The sequence below is a fragment of the Oncorhynchus mykiss genome, chromosome 9 (assembly GCF_013265735.2).
Source record: "Oncorhynchus mykiss isolate Arlee chromosome 9, USDA_OmykA_1.1, whole genome shotgun sequence".
NCBI classification, from domain to species: Eukaryota; Metazoa; Chordata; class Actinopteri; order Salmoniformes; family Salmonidae; genus Oncorhynchus; species Oncorhynchus mykiss.
Window position 1 is genome coordinate 13,546,523 of NC_048573.1, and position 16,168 is coordinate 13,562,690.

At 45.8% G+C, this 16,168-nt stretch overlaps 1 protein-coding gene across 2 annotated transcripts in view; it reads left to right on the forward strand.

The window, feature by feature from the left end:
- The first annotated feature begins 12,852 nt into the window (after positions 1–12,852).
- LOC110531519 (calsequestrin-1) overlaps positions 12,853–16,168 on the forward strand; it is a 32,631-nt gene continuing 29,315 nt past the window's right edge. The window contains exon 1 of one of the 2 annotated variants that reach the window (XM_036989198.1): positions 12,853–13,426. In XM_036989198.1, the coding sequence (XP_036845093.1) occupies positions 13,190–13,426 (237 nt within the window). In that variant the 5' untranslated portion in view covers positions 12,853–13,189. The remainder of the gene's footprint in view (positions 13,427–16,168) is intronic. The other variant, XM_036989199.1, reaches the window with a different exon arrangement.

A 16,168-nucleotide genomic window follows, 5' to 3' on the forward strand; every position in this document is an offset into this window, starting at 1 on the left:
AATAGTGATTTTGATAACAATACAAAGCATACAAAATCATTTGTGTTCCTTCACACGCAATACCCTTTTCAAAATCTCTCTAAAATGTCAAAGTAATACTCCTCAGGCTGACGTGCGTGTTTGTGTGTCTTACCCACACACTTCTCAGCCAATCCTGGTTGCCTGGACACCAGTGTAAAAGGCTGGCACAGGTTTCCCAAACCCATTTGGTGAGCTCACAGCAGAGGGGAAAGACACACACACACACACACACACACACAGCTTAGCAACGTTTAGACTAACATACGGACTGTGGGCGAGCTGCAGAGGGGGAGCAGGTACTAGGGCCATTACAGTCCCAGCAGGGTATGTTTGTGTGTATGTGTTTGGTATGTTATACACTGTGTTCCTGTTAGATTTTAGAGCAGGTTATGGAGATCTAATGGTAGGAAAAGGAGAGAGTGTATGAGGGTTTAATGATCTGATGGAGCTCAGGTTCAAGCCAACATCAATATGGAAGGGAATGTTCGGAAAGGTGTGTGTGTGTTTGTCTCTATCTATGTGTGTGAGCACACAGAAGCATTTTTGAGCTTGCGTCTATGCAAATGTTTGTGTGTTTGAGCATGTGTGTGAATATACACTGAGTGCACATAACATTAAGAACACCTGCTCTTTCCATGACACAGACTGACCAGGTGAATCCAGGTGAAAGCTATGATCCCTTATTGATGTCACTTCCTAAATCCACTTCAATCAGTATAAATTAAGGGTAGGAGACAGGTTAAAGAATGATTTTCAAGGCTTGAGATAATTTAGACATGCCATTTAGAGGGTGAATGGGCAATACAAGTCAGAGAGACAATTTACATTTGCCTCATAATGATTTAAATTTTCTCATAGATATGTATTAATGTATGTATGTATGTATGCAGTGGCGACCCGACATTCAGGGCAGGAAAATTGGAACGGGGAAATCTCAGACTTCAGTGAGTTCAAGACAACTGGGAACTCTGAAAAAAACGATTACTTACTCGGGAAAAAAACAAACATTTTGAACGGTCATCCAACTCGGAATTCCAAGTTGGAAACTTGGGGCTCTTTCTAGAGCTCCGACCTGAAGATCACTGACGTCATGATTAAAACTTGTTTTTTTTCAGAGTTCCCAGTTGTCTTGAAAGCACCATAAATCAAGAGAATGCCAGACTTTGATGGCAAAGTTTGATGACTAAATTTGCCCACAAGAAGGACCGCCATGCCAACTTCCTGTTCATGTGAGCACAGCACCACAAGGTGAGTCCATGTATTGTATGCTGCTGCATAAATGATGCAATATGCCAGGGAGGAGTCTATACTGTAGCTAAGACAGTAATACTAAGTGCATGTTGTGTAGTAAGATGTTAGAAGCCCATGTGCCTCACCCTAGTATCTGGTCCCTTTCCTGTCATGTACTGTCATGTTGTGTCTTGTCTCTGTCCTTTCCCTTCACCCTGTCTCCCTCTGCTGGTCGTTGTTAGGTTACCTTTTCTCCCCCGCTTTCCCCCAGCTGTTCCTTGTCTCCTCTAACTACCCATTCACCCCGTTTCCCACCTGTTCCCTTTTTCCCTCTGATTAGGTCCCTATATCTCTCTCTGTTTCTGTTCCTGTCCTTGTCGGATTCTTGTTTGTTGTGTTTCATGCCTGAGCCAGACTATCGTCATGTTTGCTGTAACCTTGTCCTGTCCTGTCGGAATCTGCCGGTCTATCTGAGCCTACCTATGTTTGGTTATTAACCTCTTAGAGCTCTAGGGGCGCTATTTCATTTTTGGATAAAAAACGTTCCCGTTTTAAGCGCGATATTTTGTCACGAAAAGATGCTCGACTATGCATATTCTTGACAGTTTTGGAAAGAAAACACTCTGAAGTTTCAGAATCTGCAAAGATTTTGTCTGTAAGTGCCCCAGAACTCATTCTACAGGCGAAACCAAGATGATGCATCACCCAGGAATTAGCAGAATTTCTGAAGCTCTGTTTTCCATTCTCTCCTTATATGGCTGTGATTGCGCAAGGAATGAGCCTACACTTTCTGTCGTTCGCCCAAGGTCTTAGCAGCATTGTGACGTATTTGTAGGCATATCATTGGAAGATTGGCCATAAGAGACTACATTTTCCAGAGGTCCGCCCGGTGTCCTTTGTCTAAATTTGTGCGTAATCTTCAGGTGCAGGCATTTTCTCCTGGGATTCAGGAGAGAAAGCATGTTTCCAAGAACGATGTATCAATGAAGAGATATGTGAAAAACACCTTGAGGATTGATTCTAAACAACGTTTGCCATGTTTTCAGTCGATATTATGGAGTTAATTTGGAAAAAAGTTTGCGTTTTGAGGACTGAATTTATGGATTTTTTTTGGTAGCCAAATGTGATGTATAAAACGGAGCTATTTCTAATACACAAGGAATCTTTTTGGAAAAACTGAGCATCTGCTATCTAACTGAGAGTATCCTCATTGAAAACATCAGAAGTTCTTCAAAGGTAAATTATTTTATTTGAAGGCTTTTATGTTTTTGTTAATGTTGCGTGCTGGATGCTAACGCTAATGCTAACGCTAAATGCTAACGCGAAATGCTAACTCTAGCTAGCTACTTTTACACAAATGATTGTTTTCCTATGGTTGAGAAGCATATTTTGAAAATCTGAGATGACAGTGTTGTTTACAAAAGGCTAAGCTTGAGAGATGGCATATTTATTTCATTTCATTTGCGATTTTCATAAATAGTTAACGTTGTGTTATGCTAATGAGCTTGCTGATAGATTTACACAATCCTGGATACAGGGGTTTTTTCATAGCTAAACGTGACGCAGAAAACGGAGCGATTTGTCCTAAACAAATAATCTTTCAGGAAAAACTGAACATTTGCTATCTGAGAGTCAGCTGAATGCTAATGCTAAATGCTACGTTAGCCATCAATACTGTTACACAAATGCTTGTTTTGCAATGGTTGAGAAGCATATTTTGAAAATCTGAGATGACAGTGTTGTTAACAAAAGGCTAAGCTTGAGAGCTAGCATATTTATTTCATTTCATTTGCGATTTTCATGAATAGTTAACGTTGCGTTATGGTAATGAGCTTGAGTCTGTATTCACGAACCCGGATCCGGGATGGGGAGATCAGAAAGGTTAAAGAAGCTCTGTTTAAGTTAGTTCGCTTTTGGGTCCTCATTCACTCACCATAACAGAAGAATCCGACCAAGAATGGACCCAGCGACTTCGGATCCTCTCCACTCAGCCGTCGGGATCCAGGGAGCGATGCTAGGCAGACACGAGCAGGAAGTGTCTGCTGCTCGACATGCCGTTGAGACCCTGGCCACCCAAGTCTCCAACCTCACAGAACAGGTTCACCATCTCCGCCTCGATCCACTGGCCACTTCCAGGGCTTTCGAATCTCCGGAGCCCAGAATCAATAACCCGCCGTGTTACTCTGGGGAGCCCACTGAATGCCGCTCGTTCCTCACCCAGTGTGATATTGTGTTTTCTCTCCAGCCCAACACTTACTCCAGGAGCACTGCTCGTGTCGCCTACGTCATATCTCTCCTTATTGGACGGGCTCGTGAGTGGGGCACGGCAATCTGGGAGGCAAGGGCTGAGTGTACTAACCAGTATCAAGACTTTAAGGAGGAGATGATACGGGTTTTTGATCGATCTGTTTTTGGGGAGGAGGCTTCCAGGGCCCTGTCTTCCCTATGTCAAGGCAATCGATCCATAACAGACTACTCTATTGAGTTTCGCACTCTTGCTGTCTCCAGTGGCTGGAACGAGCCGGCCTTGCTCGCTCGTCTTCTGGAGGGTTTCCGCGCAGAGGTAAAGGATGAGATTCTCTCCCGGGAGGTTCCTTCCAGCGTGGATTCCTTGATTGAACTCGCTATTCGCATTGAGCGACGGGTTGATCTTCGTCACCGAGCTCGTGGAAAGGAGCTCGCGCTCTCCGTCGCCTCCCTCTCCGCATCACTACCATCTTCCTCTGCCGGCTCGGGTGCTGAGCCCATGCAGCTGGGAGGTATCCGCATCTCGACTAAGGAGAGGGAACGGAGAATCACCAACCGCCTCTGTCTCTATTGCGGTTCCGCTGGTCATTTTGTCACTTCATGTCCAGTAAAAGGCCAGAGCTCGTCAGTAAGCGGAGGGCTACTGGTGAGCGCTACTACTCCTGTCTCTCCTTCAAGATCCTGCACTACCTTGTCGGTCCATCTACGCTGGACCGGTTCGTCAGCTTCCTGCAGTGCCTTAATAGACTCTGGGGCGGAGGGCTGTTTTATGGACGAGACCTGGGCTCGGGAACATGACATTCCTCTCAGACAGTTAAAGGAGCCCACGGCCTTGTTCGCCCTGGATGGTAGTCCTCTCCCCAGGATTCAGCGTGAGACGCTACCTTTAACCCTCACTGTTTCTGGTAATCATAGTGAAACCATTTCTTTTTTAATTTTTCGTTCACCTTTTACACCTGTTGTTTTGGGCCATCCCTGGCTAGTTTGTCATAATCCTTCCATTAATTGGTCTAGTAATTCTATCCTCTCCTGGAACGTCTCTTGTCATGTGAAATGTTTAATGTCTGCTATCCCTCCTGTTTCCTCTGTCTCTTCTTCACAGGAGGAGCCTGGTGATTTGACAGGGGTGCCGGAGGAATATCACGATCTGCGCACGGTGTTCAGTCGGTCCAGGGCCACCTCTCTTCCTCCACACCGGTCGTATGATTGTAGTATTGATCTCCTTCCGGGAACCACCCCCCCCCCCCCGGGGTAGACTATACTCTCTGTCGGCTCCCGAACGTAAGGCTCTCGAAGATTATTTGTCTGTAGCTCTTGACGCCGGTACCATAGTCCCCTCCTCCTCTCCCGCCGGAGCGGGGGTTTTTTTTGTCAAGAAGAAGGACGGGTCTCTGCGCCCCTGCATAGATTATCGAGGGCTGAATGACATAACAGTGAAGAATCGTTATCCGCTTCCTCTTATGTCTTCAGCCTTCGAGATCCTGCAGGGAGCCAGGTTTTTCACTAAGTTGGACCTTCGTAACGCTTACCATCTCGTGCGCATCAGGGAGGGGGACGAGTGGAAGACGGCGTTTAACACTCCGTTAGGGCACTTTGAATACCGGGTTCTTCCTTTCGGCCTCGCTAACGCTCCAGCTGTCTTTCAGGCATTAGTCAATGATGTCCTGAGAGACATGCTGAACATCTTTGTTTTCGTTTACCTTGACGATATCCTGATTTTTTTCACCGTCACTCCAGATTCATGTTCAGCACGTTCGACGTGTCCTCCAGCGCCTTTTAGAGAATTGTCTTTTTGTGAAGGCTGAGAAGTGCACTTTTCATGCCTCCTCCGTCACATTTCTCGGTTCTGTTATTTCCGCTGAAGGCATTAAGATGGATCCCGCTAAGGTCCAAGCTGTCATTGATTGGCCCGTCCCTAAGTCACGCGTCGAGCTGCAGCGCTTTCTCGGCTTCGCGAACTTCTATCGTCGTTTCATCCGTAATTTCGGTCAGGTGGCAGCTCCTCTCACAGCCCTTACTTCTGTCAAGACGTGCTTTAAGTGGTCCGTTTCCGCCCAGGGAGCTTTTGATCTCCTCAAGAATCGTTTTACATCCGCTCCTATCCTTGTTACACCTGACGTCTCTAGACAGTTCGTTGTCGAGGTTGACGCGTCAGAGGTGGGCGTGGGAGCCATCCTTTCTCAGCGCTCCCTCTCTGACGACAAGGTCCACCCATGCGCGTATTTTTCTCATCGCCTGTCGCCGTCGGAACGTAACTATGATGTGGGTAACCGCGAACTGCTCGCCATCCGGTTAGCCCTAGGCGAATGACGACAGTGGTTGGAGGGGGCGACCGTTCCTTTTGTCGTTTGGACTGACCATAGGAACCTTGAGTACATCCGTTCTGCCAAACGACTTAATGCGAGTCAGGCGCGTTGGGCGCTGTTTTTCGCTCGTTTCGAGTTCGTGATTTCTTATCGTCCGGGCTCTAAGAACACCAAGCCTGATGCTTTGTCTCGTCTCTTCAGTTCTTCAGTAGCCTCCACTGACCCCGAGGGGATTCTCCCTGAGGGGCGTGTTGTCGGGTTGACTGTCTGGGGAATTGAGAGGCAGGTAAAACAAGCGCTCACTCACACTCCGTCGCCGCGCGCTTGTCCTAGGAACCTTCTTTTCGTTCCCGTTCCTACTCGTCTGGCCGTTCTTCAGTGGGCTCACTCTGCCAAGTTAGCCGGCCACCCTGGCGTTCGGGGTACGCTTGCTTCCATTCGCCAGCGTTTTTGGTGGCCCACCCGGGAGCATGACACGCGTCGTTTCGTGGCTGCTTGTTCGGTCTGCGCGCAGACTAAGTCCGGTAACTCTCCTCCTGCCGGCCGTCTCAGGCCGCTTCCTATTCCCTCTCGACCGTGGTCTCACATCGCCTTAGATTTTGTCACCGGACTGCCTTCGTCAGCGGGGAAGACTGTTATTCTTACGGTTGTCGATAGGTTCTCTAAGGCGGCTCATTTCATTCCCCTTGCTAAGCTTCCTTCTGCTAAAGAGACGGCACAAATCATCATCGAGAATGTTTTCAGAATTCATGGCCTTCCGTCAGACGTCGTTTCGGACAGAGGTCCGCAATTCACGTCTCAATTTTGGAGGGAGTTTTGCCGTTTGATTGGGGCTTCCGTCAGTCTCTCTTCCGGCTTTCACCCCCAGTCTAACGGTCAAGCAGAACGGGCCAATCAGACTATTGGTCGCATCTTACGCAGTCTTTCTTTTCGTAACCCTGCGTCTTGGTCAGAACAGCTCCCCTGGGCAGAATACGCCCACAACTCGCTTCCTTCGTCTGCGACCGGGCTATCTCCTTTTCAGAGTAGCCTCGGGTACCAGCCTCCGCTGTTCTCATCTCAGTTCGCCGAGTCCAGCGTCCCCTCCGCTCAGGCTTTTGTCCAACGTTGCGAGCGCACCTGGAAGAGGGTCAGGTCTGCACTTTGCCGTTATAGGACGCAGACTGTGAGGGCTGCTAATAAGCGTAGAACTAAGAGTCCTAGATATTGTCGCGGTCAGAGAGTTTGGCTCTCCACTCAGAACCTTCCCCTTAAGACGGCTTCTCGCAAGTTGACCCCGCGGTTCATTGGTCCGTTCCGTATTTCTCGGGTCATTAATCCTGTCGCAGTTCGACTTCTTCTTCCGCGATACCTTCGTCGCGTCCACCCGGTCTTCCATGTCTCCTGCATCAAGCCCGTCCTTCGCGCCCCCGCTCGTCTCCCCCCCCCCCCCCCCCATCCTTGTCGAGGGCGCACCCATCTACAGGGTCCGTAGAATTTTGGACATGCGTCCTCGGGGCCGTGGTCACCAGTACCTCGTAGATTGGGAGGGGTACGGTCCTGAGGAGAGGAGTTGGGTTCCCTCTCGGGACGTGCTGGACCGTGCGCTGATCGAGGATTTCCTCCGTTGCCGCCAGGTTTCCTCCTCGAGTGCGCCAGGAGGCGCTCGGTGAGTGGGGGGGTACTGTCATGTACTGTCATGTTGTGTCTTGTCTCTGTCCTTTCCCTTCACCCTGTCTCCCTCTGCTGGTCGTTGTTAGGTTACCTTTTCTCCCCCGCTTTCCCCCAGCTGTTCCTTGTCTCCTCTAACTACCCATTCACCCCGTTTCCCACCTGTTCCCTTTTTCCCTCTGATTAGGTCCCTATATCTCTCTCTGTTTCTGTTCCTGTCCTTGTCGGATTCTTGTTTGTTGTGTTTCATGCCTGAGCCAGACTATCGTCATGTTTGCTGTAACCTTGTCCTGTCCTGTCGGAATCTGCCGGTCTATCTGAGCCTACCTATGTTTGGTTATTAAAGAAGCTCTGTTTAAGTTAGTTCGCTTTTGGGTCCTCATTCACTCACCATAACATTTCCCCTCATACTTTATTCTACTACTCTGATTTGGTGGTGCACATGTAGCCTTTAGCCTGTTTTAGAGAAATGTAATCATTGTAAAAAATGTTGGTCAGTTTGCCCCATCAAGATTTACATTGTAAATTGTGTGTGTGCTGTTTCCACCGTGATTGGAGGATCTCACTTCCTTAAACAAAGAAGGTGTTAGTTTACACATATGTGTTAGTGTCATATCACTAATCATGCAAGTACACCAGGTCTACTAAAGAGGAGGTTTTCATCATCTCATGTATCCCTTCAATAAGTGATTGCATGTAATCGGTTCTTCTAAATCAAGCCTTGTGAAATGCACAGTATGATATGTACTGTACATAATGTCACCTCCCTCAGACCAGATGCATGGTGGGAACTGAGAGAGAGAGAGCGAGAGAGAGAGTAGAGAAAGAAAGAAAAAGGAAAATAAGAGAAAAGCAATACAATTGGTTTTAGAGAGACCCTTAGAAAAAACAACATGAACAAGTAAATGTGAAGAATGTCACATGTAAAAGAAAAAAAAAGAAAAATTCACATTTGATATTTTCACGAGTCAGACACACGGTTACATTTTTCACATGTTTTTCCCTAATGTGAAAAATAATTTCCCCACCTGTGACTTTTTTCACCACTTCCAGCTACATCTGGTCTCCCATCCAGGGACTGACCAGGACCGACCCCGCTTAGCTTCAGAGGCCAAACAGAAATTGCTAGATTTTGTTTTGGACATTAAGATGCAGTAATATTATCCTATTACGTATCTGCGTAGACCGGTGGAGGCTGCTGAGGGCAACAACTTTGATTCTGATGTGTAAGTTCTATTGTGTGACCAGTCCAAGTTCCATTTAAAACAATGTATGTACACTACCGTTCAAACGTTTGGTGTCACATAGAAATGTCCTTGTTTTTGAAAGAAAAGCATTAAAATAACATCAAATTGATCAGAAATACAGCGTGGACATTGTTAATGTTGTAAATGACTATTGTAGCTGGAAATGGCAGATTTTTTAAATGGAAAATCTACGTTGTATTAGCTAATCCAAGTTTGTCATTTTAAAAGGCTAATTAATGATTATAAAACCCTTTTGCAAGTATGTTAGCACAGCTGAAAACTGTTTTGCTTATTAAAGAAGCAATAAAACTGGCCTTCTTTAGACTAGTTGACTATCTGGAGTATCAGCATTTGTGGGTTTGATTACAGGCTCAAAATGGCCAGAAACAAAGAACTTTCTTCTGAAACTTGTCAGTCTATTCTTGTTCTGAGAAATTAAGGCTATTCCATGCGAGTTATTTCCAAGAAACTGCAGTCCAGAATCCCGGAGTCGCCTCTTCACTGTTGACTTTGATACTGGTGTTTTGCGGGTACTATTTAATGAAGCTGCCAGTTGAGGACTTTTGAGGCGTCTGTTTCTCAAACTGGACACTGCAATGTACTTGTCCTCTTGCTCAGTTGTGCCCCGGGGCCTCCCACTCTTTCTATTCTGGTTATAGGCAGTTTGCGCTGTTCTGTGAAGAGAATAGTACACAGCGTTGTACGAGATCTTCAGTTTCATGGCAATTTCTCGCATTAAATAGCCTTCATTTCTTAGAACAAGAATAAACCTACGAGTTTCAGAAGAAAGGTATTTGTTTCTTGCCGGTAATCGAACCCACAAATGTTGATGCTCCAGATACTCAACTAGTCTAAAGAAGGCCATTTTTATTGCTTCTTTAATCAGCAAAACAGTTTTCAAAAGGGTTTTCTAATGATCAATTAGCCTTTTAAAATGACAATCTTGGATTAGCTCATACAACGTACCATTGGAACACAGGAGTGATGGTAGCTGATAATGGGCCTCTGTACGCCTATGTAGATATTCCATTAACAATCTGCCGTTTCAAGCTACAATAGTAATTTACAACATTGTTTTTCTGATCAATTTTATGTTATTTTAATGGACATTTCTAAGTGACCCCAAACTTTTGAACAGTAGAAGTGGACATATCCCTGGAGTAAACAACTAGTGGAGGTTGCTGCAGGGAGGACGGCTCATAATAATGTCTGGAACGGCACAAATGGAATGGCATCAGTACCATTGTACTGATTCTGCTGCAGCCATTACCATGAGCCCATGCTCCGCAATTAAGGTGCCACCAACCTCCTGGGGTTGTAGATATGTGCAAAGCAGGTGTGATGTGAATCATAGTGATGGGGGTTCAACAGGTTTGGTGCCATTACTGCTACGGCCAGGTGAGGGTGCTGTTGTCCACTGAGGTGCAATACAGTACACGCTATCTGTCGGTGGTCGTCATATCCTGGAGGGGGGGGGTCCTAGTACACACACCCCTAACACATGCACGCATGCACACACACACGCACGCACACACACACACACCACAAGCACACAGGCTTGGTCGACACACACCCAGTCTGCCTATCTCTCGCTCTCTCTCTCTTTCTCTCTCTCTCTCTCTCTCTCTCTCTCTCTCTCTCTCTCTCTCTCTCTCTCTCTCTCTCTCTCTCTCTCTCTCTCTCGTACACTCACCACCAATAAAACAGATGTTCCGCCAACCTTGCTATAGTTACCTACCCGATACCAACAGTACCATCTTCCTGCACCCTCTTGGCCTGGGATCTAAATAGGCCTAAACTGCAGGAGAGTGCAGGAGAGGTCAGGAGAGGTCAGGTTACACCATTATTAATAACTCTCCTCTCCTGTTTCACTTTGTAAACTAATATCTGACAAGCTCTCCCTCTTTAGCTCTCCTTCCTTCTCAAATTTCCGCTTTATCATCCCAGCTCTAGTGTAAATACCCCTCTCTCTCTCTCTCTCTGGCTCTCCAAGCCCCTAAATATATATACACTCACTAATATAGTGTTGCATGCAGACACACACGCAAAACTAGCAAACATATGTCACAGTCAGCCAAAGCTAAAAAAAAATGGAAACGTTAGGCTTTCTCTCTCTGTAAACTAATATCTGACATGCTCCCTCTCTCTTTTTAGCTCTCCCCTTTTTCTTACTGTCTCTCGCTCTGGCTTCAGCTCTCTCTTTCAATTCAATTCAAATCAAGTGGCTTTATTGGCATGGGAAACATATGTTAACATTGCCAAAGCAAGTGAAGTAGATAATAAACAAAGGTGAAATAAACAATAAAAATTAACAGTCAACATTACAGTCACAGAAGTTCCATGACAAATGTCATTATGTATATTTACAGTGTCATAACGATGTGCAAATGGTTAAAGTGCAAAAGGGAAAATAAATAAACATACATTTGGGCTGTACTTACAATGGTGTTTGTTCTTCACTGGTTGCCCTTTTCTTGTGGCAACCGGGCACAAATCTTGCTGCTGTGATGGCACACTGTGGTATTTCACCCAGTAGATATGGGAGTTTATCAAAATCGGGTTTGTTTTTTAATTCTTTGTGGATCTGTGTAATCTGAGGGAAATGTGTGTCTCTATATGGTCATGCATTTGGCAGGAGGTTAGGAAGTGCAGCTCAGTTTCCACCTCATTTTGTGTGCAGTGTGCACATAGTCTGTCTTCTCTTGAGAGCCAGGTATGCCTACAGCGGCCTTTCTCAATAGCAAGGCTATGCTCAGTGAGTCTGTACATAGTCAAAGCTTTCCTTAAGTTTGGGTCAGTCACAGTGGTCAGGTATTCTGCCACTGTGTACTCTCTGTTTAGGGCCAAATAGCATTCTAGTTTGCTCAGTTTTTTTTAATTCTTTCCAATGTGTCAAGTAATTCTCTTTTTGTTTTCTCATGATTTGGTTGGCTCTAATTGTGTTGCTGTCCTGGGGCTCTGTGGGGTTAGTTTTTGTTTGTGAGAGAGCCCATTGACCAGCTTGCTTAGGGGACTCTTCTCTAGGTTCATCTCTCTGTAGGCGATGGCTTTGTTATGGAAGGTTTGGGATTCACTTCCATTTATGTGGTTGTGGAATTTAACGGCTCTTTTCTGGATGTTGATCTCTCTCTCTCTCTCTCTCTCTCTCTCTCTCTCTCTCTCTCTCTCTCTCTCTCTCTCGCTCTCGCAGTACCTTTATTCACTGACAGGTTTGCCAGGTTTGAGCAAATATAATAACCACAGTCGCAAAATGGCCATTAAAATATTTATCTTGTAGTCCATCAAGGGATATTGGGTTATTGATATTCTTAAAATTGTTCATAGGGGATATCACCATAACTATAAATATGTGCCCTGTACTCTGTTCTATAGAATCTGTGCCCTGTCTGTCTGTCTGTCTGTCTGTCTGTCTGTCTGTCTGTCTGTCTGTCTGTCTGTCTGTCTGTCTGTCTGTCTGCCTGCCTGCCTGCTAGCTAGCTAGCTAGCTAGCTAAGGACTGCACTGGCAGAACACAGTATGCAGGCAACAGTATGCAACTGTATATATTTCAACAGGTTCTATGGCACAGAGTATTAGTTTCAGGATATTATCAGGGGTGGCAGGTAGCCTAGTGCTTAAAGCATTGGGCCAGTAACTGAAAGGTTGCTGGATTGAATCCCTTAGCTGACAAGGTAAAAATCTGTCATTCTACCCCTGCTGTCATTGTAAATAAGAATTTGTTCTTAACTGTCTTGCCTACTTAAATAAAGGTAAAAAAAATAATAATTATGAATGTTGATGATTATATGACTCTCTCAATATGTCTCTACAGTACACCTCCATCAACCCAATCTCATAGCTCATCAACCCTCAGAATTCAATGGTGGCCATCTTGTGAATGCTCACACCTTCGGTGTCAGTATTTTTAGGCATGGTCAGGGACCTCTACAAAACTTAATATGGGAATGGAATCCTCCCTCTCTCTGTCACCCATACCTTCTCCCCTCCCTGACACTAGGTATGTCTCTCTCTCTTCTCGCTCCGTAGCCATGGCATCCAACAGGTGGCCCTAAGATAGCCCCTCCCACGTGTCCACCCATTTGCTATTTTCTAAACCCCCCAAACCCCTCGTCAGTAAGACCCCCCCCCCCCTTCTACTTTCTCTCCCTACTTTTCAGCGGTCAACTCTCCCTGGGTCTTCAGCCTGCTTCTCTCTCCCTCCAACTCACTCTCGTTATTGGAACCACTCCCCTCCCTCACCCCCCTGGCCAGTAGCGTCTAAGCCCACGCGCCATTTTTTTAAAAGGGGGATTCAACACTCCGACCTGCTCTTCTCTGGCCGGCGTCGAAACGAAGTGGACCTTGTTCCTGGGTGTAGTGTTTTGTGTATTTTAGGAACAACGTAAAACATATATATATATATTTTTTTACGAAACATTAAACAATTCATCCATTGACGTCCGAGTCGTGGGAGACTTGAGTGTCGGGAACCAACAATAACCTGGAACCATGAAGTGGGGTTGGGTGTTTCTGGGGGCCCTGCTCTCCTTGGGGTCCCTGTCCTGGGGGGAGAAGGGTCTGGAGATCCCTGAGTATGATGGGAAAGACCGCGTCCATGATCTCAACGCTAAGAATTACAAATCTGTGATGAAGAAGTACGATGTGATGGTGATCTACTACCATGCACATGTGGAGAACAACAAAAACGCCCAGAAAGCTTTTGAGATGGAGGAACTCGCCCTGGAGGTAGGTGCTATAAAGGGAATGAATGGAAAGATGGAGGGTGGGTGGATTGAGAGGATGAGTGAGGTAGTGAGGGAACAGTTAAGAGTCTTTGAGATGGAGTTGGCCCTCAAGGTGTGTCCCAAGGAGCATGAACAATCGGAGGGATGAGGGGTATAAGGGTTGTAGAGGCACAGAGTGGATGGAGGGATGTGAGGATGAGTGAGATGGAGGACATGACCCTGTAGGTAGGTGTTGGGACAGCATGACGAAGTGGAGGGATGAGGGGAAAAGGGTATGGAGGGATGAAGGGTTGAGGGTGGAGGAATGAGGGAGATGCAGGAGGGGCAACAATGAGGGAGAGACACACGGCATCAGTGGAGCTGTAGGTACATCTCAGGAAGTCAGCCTCAAGCAAGAAGATATTGAGGGAAGAGAGGAGGAGAGAGAGGGGAGACAAGATGGCAGGGGAGAAGACTAAATGCTGAGAGATGCTGAAAATAGCTGCGTCGATCAGTCTTTACCAAGTCTATTGTCTATCCCAAGTCATTCTAACCTGGTTAGAATGTGCACAGCAGACCAGGCTAAACCTGGGGCTGTATGCATCAGTCGTCTCAGAGTTGGATCTAGGGTCAGTTTTTTAGATCCTAATCAATTACATGGACACGAGGGACCTGGGGCTGTATGTATCAATCGTCAGAGTAGGATTGCTAATCTAGGATCAGGACCCCCCCCATCCATTTAATCTTATTCATTGTAATTAAAAAGGAAACACTGATCCTAGATTTGCACTCATACTCAGAGACTGACAGTGTCTTCTTCCAGGTCTAGAGTAGGGCTATCTGTAAACCACGACTCTAAATTGCTCTGGAAAGGGGTGACGTGGTTAGGAAGAAGGCCTCTGGGGAGAGAGAGAGCATATCTCATAGCTCTAACTGCAAGGTGGCAGGTAGCCTAGTGGTTAGAGTGTTGGGCCAGTAACCGAAAGGTTAGTGGCTCAAATCCCCAAGCTGTTAAGGTAAAAATAGCTTGTTCTGCCCATGAACAAGGCAGTTAACCTACTGTTCCTAGGCTGTCATTGTAAACAAGAATTTGTTCTTAACTGACTTGCCTGGTTTTAAAAATTAACTGCTGTTTATGTGCCATAACACACAATGCTTGCTCTCAGGTTAGTGTCTTAAATCATTGTTTTTGTACCTATCACGCTTTGGATATGATCGGTGGACTGGGTGAATGTGCCTGAGTTGAGCATGTTTGCGAGTGTGAGGAGTTGTTGAGTAGCTAGACCCCTATTTTCACACTGCGGACTCCTAGCCAATCGGTAACTAGCTCTCAGGGGTCTAAAATAAATACTGAAAATAGCAGGTCATTACTACCAAATGGGATTCATTCATTATTAATTGATGATGAACCCAATAGAACCCAATTGATGGACCCAATAGAAAAATATGTTATTGGTTTTATTGCAGTGAAGACCCTACAATCTCAAGATATTGATCAGAGGAATGGTTTTTCATGGTGGTTTAGGTTGTGTGACATGCTCTGACACATTTCATAGCTGGGAACATTTCATATGTTTTCTCTTCGTCTGTGTGATGTCTTGTAATGCTATTGGACAGATGAGTAGCATACGATGTGTAATCTAATGTTCTCTATCTAGCTCTAACTGTGTTGATCAGACTTCTGAAACTGCTGTCTCCTCATGGATATCCCAAAACCATAAAGAGGCTCAGCGTGGATACGATTGATTTAACCGTTAGATACAAATTACAGCAGTCTAGCCATATGACTTCATTTTTGTTGAGGTTTGTTTCTTTCTTTAGATTGAGCGTTGTTGTTGAGGTTGTGACAGTGTCTGGATTCAAAAGCAGTGTTTATGTGAAAAGCTTATTGAATTGGTAGTCTAGAGGTTAACTGTTAAGACTGCTGAGTGAGAGATAAAGAGAGAGAGAACGAGAGACACACTAGAAACACTGACAGTTAAGACAGGTAGTGTGACTCTCCATGTGTACGAGATCGCAAATATGTCCTCTTGTGTCCATAGCAAATAGGACCCCTGGTTTTACTGCCGCCCGAGACTGAACCATCCTCGTCTAAGTGTGGCTGTCGCGGACGACACCTTCAGCATCTTCTTCTCAGAGAGATCAAAGGTCAAAATGCTAGCGAGAGTCATCCTGGTCTGTCACCCCTCTAACCCTGCTGGAGTCAGGTTATAGTGTATCTCTCTGGGTTGAAAAACAAGACCACTGAGAGGAAGATGCTATATCTATATGTGTTTGGGCGTATCGGTTTTGTGGTTGATGTGATGTTGAGGAGTATATGATGTTGCTTGAGGATGATTTGGGTGTGGGAGAGTATCAGTGTTCATGAGGTGTGATTATAACAATCCTGATTGAGAAATGCTGATAGTGAGAGGGAGCAAGAGAGAAGAATAGAGAGAGTTCTTTGTTCTCAAGGAAAGTACCAAGCCTACTGTAAATGGGTCCAGATCGCAGCTGTTTGGTCACTATGGAGATGTGTCTTAACTTGAGTCAGTCAGTGACTGCTGCAGTAGGCCTAACAACATTGACTCATGCTAGCTATAATTGCTGTACTGTAATAGGCTCAAACGCCAATGACTCATGCTAACAAAAGCTAGCATTTCTGCTCGAGGCATAACGACAGTGACTCATGCTAGCTAACATCGCTGCACCAGGCCTAACAACATCGACTCATGCTAGCTAACAATCACTCATGCTAGGAAAAGCTAGCATTGCTGCACTAGGC